The sequence below is a fragment of the Physella acuta genome, unplaced genomic scaffold, assembly GCF_028476545.2.
Source record: "Physella acuta isolate Inbredline_101_S28 unplaced genomic scaffold, ASM2847654v3 ptg000855l, whole genome shotgun sequence".
NCBI classification, from domain to species: Eukaryota; Metazoa; Mollusca; class Gastropoda; family Physidae; genus Physella; species Physella acuta.
In genome coordinates, this window is record NW_026732372.1 from 469,574 (window position 1) to 481,584 (window position 12,011).

Consider the following 12,011-nt stretch of genomic DNA (forward strand, 5'->3'; position numbering starts at 1 on the left):
AGGTTATTTTTTTATTTAACAAAAATTTAACCCAACGTTTCCAAGTTATGTCTGTGTATTATAAAAATGAGTCTATTATATATTTTTTAAATGTGACCTATTCAATATTCAGAGGTCATTGAACAGATGAGTTTACTATTTTTCATTAGTGTCAGCAATCAAATTAATACCCGCAAATTGTCCCCACAAAAAAAGTACTATTAAATGTTATTTATATATATAAAGTTTTTTGGCTAACAGCTTGTATATAGTGTTTGTTCAGATCTGAAATAGTGGGGTAACAGGTTATTGACAGAATTTGCGATATTGGTACAGAGGCGTAGCGACCTATTCAGGCACCTGGGGCGGACTATCAATTTTTCGCCCCCTCCCTCCCACTTTAATATATAGTTATTCCTGTCTGTGAAAAAGCGCCCCCCCCATAGTTTAAAAGGTTGGTGGCGTTATCCCATAAAACTTTCTAATTCGGTGCCTCAAAATTGAAATAGAAAACAGTTAAATCAGTGTGTAAAGCCTTGCAGTCGTTTAGTTTCGTAAATGTGACTTTGTATAATTCAATACTTCAGCTTAAAACGAGCTTTTAAATTAATTTTTCTATCCCGTTTGGCGCCCCTTTGGGTTCGGCGCCCTGGGCAGCCGCCCCACCCACCCTTCCCTAGCTACGCCACTGTAAGTCCTGTCATCCCTTCATCGAAATGGGTTGGTCTTTTCTGTCACCCCTATTTATCTTAAAGATGGTTTGTCCTGTATACCTTTCATAAAAGATTCTTAATATTGGTATAAAACTAATAGACTTTACCTATAGGAGGAGTCTTATGATGTGTGTGTGAACCATTGTATTACAGTAATAAATGCTATGATTAGGATTAAAGGCTATGGTATAACTTGGATTTGGGTTTGATTACTAAGGGGTCATCCATAAATGACATCTCGCTTTTTTGACGATTTTTACATCCCACGCTCCCCTCCGTCACACGTCGTCACAAAAAGCCAGACCCCCCCCCCTAAAATGACGTCACACCTCAGCCTACAACCCCCCCCCCTCAAAAGTGCAGTTGATTTTTTTTAAAACATCGATATTTTTCTAAAATCTTGTCTAGACTCTGTCAAAAAATAGAGGATTTTAATCAATTCCTATTACAATTTATTAAAACAGTTTTCTAAAACGCGAAATAACGTCTAAAATTCGTTTTCTAACATTGCTTTTTTGTAATGCAAAAGTGTGACGTCGCACCATCTGAACCCCCCCCCCCCCACCCCTCATCACACACAGTCACAAAATCACGGACCCCCCTCCCCCTACGAGTGTGACGTCATTTATGGACGACCCCTAATATATAATGGTTGGCTTTCAATTACCGATGGATGTTTTTATAAACAACATTAGTTTACTACTTCCCGCAGACTAACACCCCTTTTCAGAAGATTCAATATTTATTTCATTATTATACAGTCGTGCCAACAACAACAACAAAACCACTCTTCCCCCCCCCCCCCCCCCCCCCCCCACTTGGTATAATTTGGGTTTGATTGATAATATATAATGGTTGGCTTACAATTACCGATAGATGTTTAATAAACAACCTAATAGTTTAATTCTTCTACTTTCCGTAGGCTTAAACCCCTTTTCAGAAGATTCCATATTTTTAAAAAAGTTGTGCCAATCACGGAAACCCCCCCCCCCCCCTCCCCACTTCTTTCTCGTTCATGAAAAGTGTTCACACTTTTTACAGCCTGACAGCTAAAATCGGAGTCGTGAATGACGTAACTTGGTCACAGGTTACTTAATATCAGTTACGTCATTACTAAGTGTTATGTAACGGGGTCGTTGGTCTCGAATTTGTGAGTTGTGTTTCTAAAACACTCAAACTAAGTCCTGTCATCCCTTTTTTTGCGTGGTCGAGACTTTTCGGTTTAGCTTAACCGAAAATTCTCGAGTTCAAACCCTCGGGCAGATGAGGCTCGTTAGCTGGGGACAGCCACTCTTCTAGGAGAGACAACTCAAAAATCAAACAACTGCTGCCTTGTAGTTTGTTCTTGGTTGGACAAAGGCTATGGAAGCAAATCCAAAAAGAAAAGAAGGCTGAAATCGGAGTCAATGGCCTCAATGGCGCATAACCAGTTGACACGTAATCCTTAATTGTGATGGAAGCATGGTCGAGTCGGCAAAAGCTCATGGTTGATAAATTCGAAAAGTCTCGAGTTCAAACCATCTGGCAGAAATGGCTCGATCCCTCCCAATACTAAAAATTAAGAAGGAAGAAGAAGAAGATCCCCTTTTTCACAATGGCTTGATCTTTTCTGACATTATTGAACAGTGATGATAAAATTAAACTCCCCCTCCCCCCCCCCCCCCCCCCAACCCTACCCCACCCTTCTATATTGTCTCATCAAAATATACTGTTGACTTTTTTTCAGCGTGACAACGCGATGTCGTAAATGACGTAACAAGGTCACAGGTTATGTAACATTAGTTACTTCATTCGAAAATGTTATGTAACCAGGCATAAGCTGGTCTCGGCTTTGTGGGTTGTGTTTCTAAAACACTCAAAATTAAGTCCTGTTATCCCTTTTTTTCATAATGGTTTGATCTGTTCTGTCACCCTTACTTTTTATTTAATCGATTGTAAAATATCTTAATATTGGTATCAAACTAATAGACTCTTCCTATAAGAGGTGTGTTATATTGAAGAAATCATTGTATTATTACCTACAGTAATTTGGGCAATGATTAGGGTTAGGGCTATTTTATTACTTGGACTTGGGTTTGAGTAATAATATATAATGGTTGGCTTTCAACTACCGATGGATGTTTTAATAAACACCATTAGTTTACTACTTTCCGTAGACTAACACCCCTTTTCAGAAGATTCCATATTTTTTTATAAAGTTGTGTTAATATCAACTAAATCAAACACCCCCCCCCCCCCTTCTTCCTCGTTGATGAAAAGTGTTCACACTTTTAAAAAGACTGACAGCTAAACATCAGAGTCGTGGATGACGTAATAAGGTCACAGGTTACGTAACATCAGTTATGTCTTTATAAAGTGTTATGTAACGGGGTAGTCGGTCTCGAATTTGTGAGTTGTGTTTCTAAAACACTCAAGAATGAAGTCCTGTCATCCCTTTTTTTTCACAATGGTTTGATCGGTTCTGTAACCCCATTTTTATTTAATCGATTGTTAATAGTTACGCGCACTTTAAAAAAAAGTATCTTAATATTGGTATCAAACTGATAGACTCTTCCTATAAGAGGTGTGTTATAATGAAAGAATCTTCTTATTATCACATGCAGTAATTTGGGCAAAGAGTAAGGTTTGGGCTTTGTCATGACTTGGATTTGGGTTTGATTAATAATATGTAATGGTTAGCTTTCAATTACCGAAGGATGTTTTAATGAACAACCTAATAGGTTAGGCCTACTACTTTCCGTAGCCTAACACTGCTTTTTTAAAAAGAATATTCCATATTTATTGAACAGCTGTGCCAACAACAACAAAATCACCCCCCCCCCCCCTCCATTTCCCATCTCTCTCTCTCTCTGTCCCTTTCGTGAAGCCTGTTCACCGTTCAGAGTCGTGAATGACGTAATAAGTACACAGGTTACGTAACATCAGTTACGTCATTCAGAAGTATTATATAACGGGGTAGTTGATCTCGATTATGTGAGTTGTTTCTAAAACACTCAAAATAAATCCTGTCATCCCTACTTAAACAATGGTTGGATCTATTCTGTCACCCCTACCTCTTTTAATAATGGTTTGTCCTGTACACCCTCCACTAGAGTAGTAAAAGAGTATGTTTAAGATATAATATCCACCTATAGAAGTATGTCATTTTTACTTGTACATCATTATCTTTTTACAAACACCTTCAAAAGTAACTAACTGGTTATAATAAATTTGCCTTTCAATCATTAAAGTTGCAAAATAATATAGACTGAAGCCGGTCCTCCACTTGATAATAATTGACTATTGCCAGTAGCAGAATTCACCACCCTCTAGTTTAAAAGCTTGGTGGCGCTTTTTACCAGTTACTATCCCGTAAAAATTTTATAATTCGGTGCCTCAAAAATGAAATAGAAAACAGTTAAATCAGTGTGTAAAGCCTTGCAGTCGTTTAGTTTCGTAAATGTGACTTTGTATAATTCAATACTTCAGCTTAAAACGAGCTTTTAAATTAATTTTTCTACCCCGTTTGGCGCCCCTTTGGGTTCGGCGCACTGGGTGGCCGCCCCACCCACCCTCCCCTATCTACGCCACTGTAAATCCTGTCATCCCTTCATCGAAATGGGTTGGTCTTTTCTGTCACCCCTATTTATCTCAAAGATGGTTTGTCCTGTATACCTGTCATAAAAGAAATTCTTAATATTGGTATCAAACTAATAGACTCTACCTAAAAGAGGAGTCTTATGATGTGTGAACCATTGTATTACAGTAATGGATGCTATGTTTAGGGTTAAGGCTATGGTATAGCTTGGATTTGGGTTTGATTAATAATATATAATGGTTGGTTTTCAATTACCGATGGATGTTTTAATTAACAACATTAGTTTACTACTTTCCGTAGACTTACACCCCTTTTTAGAAAATTCAATATAATTATTTCATAATTATACAGTCGTAACAACAACAACAACAATACCACTCCCCCCCCCCCCCCCCCCCACCCGTCCGTCACGTTCATGAAAAGTGTTCACACTTTTTTTCAGCCTAAAAGCTAAATTCGGAGTCGTGAATGACGTAACATGGTCACAGGTTACTTAATATCAGTTACGTCATTACTAAGTAATATGTAACGGGGTAGTTGGTCTCGAATTTGTGAGTTGTGTTTTTAAAACACTCAAAACTAAGTCTTGTCACCCCTTGTTTCGCAATGGTTTGATATGTTCTGACACCCCTACTTCTCTCAATAATGTAATAAACCATACATTGTTTCCTTTTCCGCAGTTGAAACCCTATATTTCAGAAGATTCCATTATTATTGCATTATTGAACAGTGATGATAAAATTAAACTCCCCTTCCCAACCCCCTATTGTCGCATTAAAATATACCGTTGACTTGTTTTAGCGTGACAACGCGATGTCGTAAATAACGTAACAAGGTCACTGGTTATGTAACATCAGTTACTTCATTCAAAAATGTTATGTAACCAGGCATAAGCTGGTCTCGACTTTGTGGGTTGTGTTACTAAAACACTCCAAATTAAGTCCTGTCATCCCTTTTTTTTTCACAATGATTTGATCTGTTCTGACACCCCTACTTCTTTACTTAATTTTCTGCACGCGCATGTAAAAAAAAAGTGTCTTAATATTGGTATCAAACTAATACTCTTCCTATAAGAGGTGTGTTATAATGAAGGAATAATATTACTATTACCTACAGTAATTTAAGCAAGGATTAGGGTTAGAGCTATGGTATAACTTGGATTTGGGTTTGATTAATAATATAGAATAGTTGGCTTACAATTACCGATGGATGTTTAATAAACAACCTAATAGTTTAATTCTTCTACTTTCTGTAGGCTTAAACCCCTTTTCAGAAGATTCCATATTTTTTAAAAAGTTGTGCCAATCACGGAAACCCCCCCCCCCTCCCCACTTCTTTCTCGTTCATGAAAAGTGTTCACACTTTTTACAGCCTGACAGCTAAAATTGGCGTCGTGAATGACGTAACTTGGTCACAGGTTACTTAATATCAGTTACTCCATTACTAAGTGTTATGTGACGGGGTCGTTGGTCTCGAATTTGTGAGTTGTGTTTCTAAAACACTAAAAACTAAGTCCTGTCATCCCTTTTTTCACAATGGTTTGATCTGTTCTGACTCCCCTATTTCTCTCAATAATGTAATAAACCATACATTGTTTCCTTTTCCGCAGTTGAAACCCCTATTTCCGAAGATTCCATTATTATTGCATTATTGAACAGTGATGATAAAATTAAACTCCCCTTCCCAACCCCCTATTGTCGCATAAAAATATATTGTTGACTTTTTTAGGCGTGACAACGCGATGTCGTAAATGACGTAACAAGGTCGCAGATTATGTAACATCAGTTACTTCAATCAAAAATGTTATGTAACCAGGCATTGTTGGTCCCGACTTTGTGGGTTGTGTTTCAAACACACTCAAAATTAAGTCCTGACATCCCTTTTTTTCCAATGGCTTGATCTGTTCTGTCACCCTTACTTTTTATTTAATCGATTGTTAAATCTCTTAATATTGGTATCAAACTAATAGACTCTTCCTATAAGAGGTGTGTTATAATGAAGAAATCATTGTATTATTACCTACAGTAATTTGGGCAATGATTAGGGTTAGGGCTATTTTATTACTTGGACTTGGGTTTGAGTAATAATATATAATGGTTGGCTTTCAACTACCGATGGATGTTTTAATAAACATCATTAGTTTACTACTTTCCGTAGACTAACACCCCTTTTCAGAAGATTCCATATTTTTTATAAAGTTGACTTTTTTAGGCATTAGCTGGTCCCGACTTTGTGGGTTGTGTTTCAAACACACTCAAAATTAAGTCCTGGCATCCCTTTTTTTTCAATGGTTTGATCGGTTCTGTCACCTTTACTTTTTATTTAATCGATTGTTAAATCTCTTAATACTGGTATCAAACTAATAGACTCTTCCTATAAGAGGTGTGTTATAATGTAACGGGGCAGTTGGTCTCGAATTTGTGAGTTGTGTTTCTAAAACACTCAAAACTAAGTCCTGTCATCCCTTTTTTCACAATGGTTTGATCTGTTCATACACCCCTATTTCTCTCAATAATGTAAAAAACCATACATTGTTTCCTTTTCCGCAGTTGAAACCCTATATTTCAGAAGATTCTATTATTATTGCATTATTGAACAGTGATGATAAAATTAAACTCCCCTTCCCAACCCCCTATTGTCGCATTAAAATATACCGTTGACTTTTTTTAGCGTGACAACGCGATGTCGTAATTGACGTAACAAGGTCACAGATTATGTAACATTAGTTACTTCAATCAAAAATGTTATGTAACCAGGCATTAGCTGGTCCCGACTTTGTGGGTTGTGTTTCTAAAACACTCAAAATTAAGTCCTGTCATCCCTTTTTTTTCACAATGGTTTGATCTGTTCTGACCCTTTACTTCTTTACTTAATTTTCTGCACGGGCATGTAAAAAAAAAGTGTCTTAATATTGGTATCAAACTAATAGACTCTTCCTATCAGAGGTGTGTTATAATGAAGGAATCATATTACTATTACCTACAGTAATTAGGGCAATGATTAGGGTTAGGGCTATAGTATAACTTGGATTTGGGTTTGATTAATAATATATAATGGTTGGCTTACAATTACCGATGATTGTTTAATAAACAACCTAATAGTTTAATTCTTCTACTTTCCGTAGGCTTACTTAAACCCCTTTTCAGAAGATTCCATATTTTTTAAAAAGTTGTGCCAATCACGGAAAAAAAATCACCCCCCCCCCCCTCCTCTCCACTTCTTTCTCGTTCATGAAAAGTGTTCACACTTTTTACAGCCGACAGCTAAAATTGGCGTCGTGAATGACGTAACATGGTCACAGGTTACTTAATATCAGTCACGTCATTACTAAGTGTTATGTAACGGGCAGTAGCGTACGCAGGGGGGGGGGGGAGCAGGGAGAGCGGCCGCTCCCCCTCTGGCCATTTTCAGCAAAGTGGCGCCTTTTTTGGAAACTTTTTAAACTCAAAGTTTTAAACAATGATATTTGTTAAAAAAAAAAAAATTTTGGTCGGCACATGTATGTAAATCACAAGATTTCTTTTCATGCAGCAATTAAGCATTATTGTACTAGTCTAGTAGTGTCTACGTTTACAACACGTATTAACAGCTGCATCAGTTTGCCATTCTAAAAATAACAAAGCATTGCAATGTTTAAAAAACCTCTACGGTTAGTACCACTTGGCAAGAGGGGTGTTAACCCCCCCTCCCACATGGACCCCTCTGTAAAAAAATGTTTGTCATAATACCACTGCTACTTATTTAAATCTATTTCTGTAACATATATTTGTGTAATAGTTGTTTGTGTAATATATATGTATGTTTAGAACAGTCATCTAAAAACTGACGCTATGTTCACTCTGTGTTTGTTATCTCTCTCTCTCTCCCCCCCCCCCCCCCACACCTCACCACCACAATTGTGTAGAGCGACATCAATGTCACACCTAGGTATACACTGGGTTGGATAATTGACCTAAAGTGACCGGACAGTGGTGAATGAAATTGAACCCCCCCCCCAACCCACCCCGAACTGATCTGTTAAGTACATGTAGAAAAACGCGTAGTGATGTACCAAAGTTCCATGCCGCCAGAAAATTAGCTTTTTAAACGTTAAACTCAGTGAATATTGTTTTTGCAATTACCAGTAAAAAGGTGTGTGATCAATACAGTGATCTAACCCATACTTATCACTATGCTGAAAAATTATCTTTAAAGAACACAAAGAAGCAGTAGATAATTAAAATATATGATCTGAACTATAAAACCGATATTAAGTTAAATGTAGGCTGTTATTCGGAATGTTTATCTATCCTGTTGTTGTTGTTTTGGGGTTTAAAGTCCGCTTTCAAACTTACGTTTATATCGCAGACTATTTTTGGTGGTTAGTTCGTGGTTTTTGTGTATATACAGTTTGGTTTCATTTGTTTTCCTTTCATTTTTGGGTGTAGTTTTTTTTATTAAGCGGGATCTGTATTTTGTTATTGGGTGAATATTATTTTATCTTTACAGCTTATTAGACTGATTCTTCGGTTTTGTGCACATATTTTTTTACCAGGCTAAGCAGAGTGAATGGTGCGTCCATAGCCAGTAATGTTTCTGTTGTTAGTAATGTGTTTTTGTTTATCTGGAAGTAGTTGATGAGTTCTTTTCTTTGGTTGTTGTATGCCTTACAGTGTATTAGGTAGTGGTCTATTGTGTTTATTTCATTGCAGGTGTGGCACCATTTCTTTGTGTGAATGAAGGAGGCTGAACCTAGACGCAGCCTTGTAATTTTTTTATTAATGGGTGGCCGTTGGTCTTCTGTAACTTGCAGTCTCCCGTCGGGTGGACGTAGTATGTTGTGGGCGTGCCTACCCTTGTCGCTTGCGTTCCATTTTTGAATCCATTCTTCTTTTATTTGTTTCTTTATAGTAGCCTTCATTTCGGAATAGCCTATTCCCGTTTTCACAATAGCTCTGGATTCCACTCCCTTTTTAGCAGCTTTGTCGGCATTCTCGTTACCTTGTATGCCGATATGGGAGGGAATCCAGATCATTTGCACCGAGCGACCCCTTTGTTTCCACTCGGAACATTTGTGAAGGATTTCTTCTACAATGTCTTCCCTGCAGCATTCTCCCCCTTTAATGGCCTGTAATGCTGACAGGGAGTCAGATATGATGCTGATGCTGGTATGTGGGGTTGTTGGGGTGTACTCGAGGGCCATAAGGATGGCCGTTAGTTCGGCAGTGAAAATGGAGGCGCCGTCTGTCAGCCTAAAGCTTTTGGAGTGGTTGAGGTGGGGGATGTGGAACCCTGCTCCCACTTTCTCGTTTATTTTTGACCCGTCTGTGTAGATGGTTAGGCTATTGGCTGTTATCCTTTCTATTTCATTTGAAGCCTCAATACGGGCCATTACTGGGTCCTCTTTTTTATTTATCTGATTGTGCAGGTCTGTATGTAATGCTGGGGATGTCAGTTCCCAGGGGGGGACTATAGGTTTGTGGATGACTAAGTTTTGATCCGCGATTGAGGTTTGGTTGCAGGATTCCAGTTCCCCCGGTGTTTTCCAGCTGGCGGGGGGGCTGAATTTCCCAATGGGGATTCCCCATGCCCTGGGTAGCACTGGTAGAAAGGCCGCTGAGGTTGGGTGGTTTTGATGTTTTACTTTGGCCCAGTAGTTTAGCCTGAGTTCCTTCCTGCGGAGTGAGAGGGGGATTACTCCCAGGAGGACCTCTAGGGCTTCTTTGGAGGTACTAATATTGCAACCGGCAATTATGTTAAGGGCCTGGTTCTGTATTTTGTCGAGGGTTTTTTTTGTGTAGTTTGAGGCCGAGTCTCACAAGACTAGGGAAAATAAGGAAACGTACAGAGCCTGTAGAAACGCAGCCAATGCTACCATCAGGGCGGAAAAAGAAACCCATTGGAGAAAATTTTGCCAATCTATAGGCCCATCCAGCCACATCACAGACATCTGGAGGAAGATGAAGGCTATACAAGGGTCCTCAACAAAAAAAATAATGCCAGCCATAAAGCGGCCCGAGCTTGCAACAACAGATAAAGAGAAGGCCGAAGTTCTAGCTAAACACTTCCACCAGGTTAGCTCAGACGAAAGCCTTGGTAAAGCCGAGACAGACAGAAGAGAAAGAATGAAAAATAACCTGGAGGACCGGAGCGCTCACACAGGCCACGCCGATTACCTCAACGCTCCAATTACAGTACAAGAAATTAAAAACGCTATAAACAAAAAAAAGAACACTGCTTCAGGCACAGACATACTTAGCTATGAATTAATTAAAAAGCTGCCATTAGAAACAATTCTTATCATAGCCGACCTTTTTAACCTTATCTGGAGCTCAGGAAAAATCCCAGTAAAATGGAAACTAGCCACAATAATTCCCATCCTTAAACCAGATAAATCCCCACACGAAGCAGAGTCGTATCGGCCCATATCCCTGACGTCTCATCTAGGAAAAGTTCTGGAAACAGTTGTCAACACAAGACTAAACTTCTTCCTAGAAAAAAATAATTTACTGAGTCTTAACCAGTCAGGCTTCAGAAAAAATCGAAGTACAGTGGACCAGATACTTCGACTGGAAAGCGACGTCAAGGCTGCCACCAAAAAAAGGGAACACACAGTAGCCATTTTTCTCGACGTGGCCAAAGCCTACGACACCTGCTGGACATGGGCGATAACCCACAAAATTAAAAAATTAGGAATAGGAGGCCCCATACTTAGTTATATAACAGACTTTCTATCAGACAGAATGATGCAGGTCAGGGTAAACGACCAATATTCCAACACATACAAGCTAGAAAATGGAATACCCCAGGGATCGGTCATTGCCCCCACACTGTTCTCCATCATGGTGAACGACCTAGATAGTGAATTCACGGACGTAAAGAACTCCCTGTCCCAATATGCTGACGACTCCTCCACATGGCGGTCAGGCAAGTCCATTACGAAAATTAACAGGGAGTTACAGGCTCAGTTGGATAAAATGATGGAGTGGATGGACCAATGGGGTTTCAAGATAAACGCATCCAAAACTGTAGGAATGGTCTTCACTCACAAAAAATCACGCACCATCACCAAACAGGTCTCACTAAAAATTAACAATACAGTCATAAAAATAGCCCAGGCCACAAGGTTCCTAGGAGTCACTCTTGACCCCATGCTGACCTGGAACACACATATAGAAGGCATAGCACAAAGCTGCAAGGGTATGCTCAATATGATGAGATACCTAAAAGGTCACAGCTGGGGTGCCAGGACTGAGTGCCTGTTAATTTTCTACAAATCCTTTGTAAGGGGCAAAATAGACTATGCCAGCATAGTTTATCTATCCTATCGAAAAGCGTGGTTTTATACCAACTCTGATTTTAAAAACTTTCATTATGCTGTAATACTTTAGCATTTATGATGACGATATATTAAATTCTTATTATAGACAAAAACATCTTGTAAACACGAATAGTGTTAAACATTTTTATTATATTCTGAAGTAATTATTTATTTGGTTTGACATTTATAATTAAATATGTAGATATATACATATTTATATTAAGAGAGTAATTATTGCCCCTATTTCACTTGTCTTAAATAATTTCCCAGGAATTTGTATGCAAGAAATTTTGTTTACAAGAATTACAAAACAGATTGTGTTACGTTCATTGTTTTTGTTTGTAGTGTGTGTATATTTTTTTTTTACATTGTGTGTTTTTTCTTATTTCTTCAGAGAGCTACGTTCAATTTATTTTACATCATAGCGAAGTAATGACATACA

General features: G+C 38.5%; 1 protein-coding gene across 1 annotated transcript; it reads right to left on the reverse strand.

The window, feature by feature from the left end:
- Positions 1 to 8,761: 8,761 nt before the first annotated feature.
- Positions 8,762 to 9,640, reverse strand: LOC131952152 (uncharacterized). Its single transcript, XM_059314694.1, has one exon. The coding sequence runs from the start codon at positions 9,638 to 9,640 to the stop codon at positions 8,762 to 8,764; it is 879 nt and encodes a 292-aa protein (XP_059170677.1).
- Positions 9,641 to 12,011: the final 2,371 nt, after the last annotated feature.

Bases quoted from the DNA above. Each gene is read 5' to 3' on its own strand.
- LOC131952152 (XM_059314694.1), bottom strand. From the start codon at position 9,640: ATGGCCCGTATTGAGGCTTCAAATGAAATAGAAAGGATAACAGCCAAT.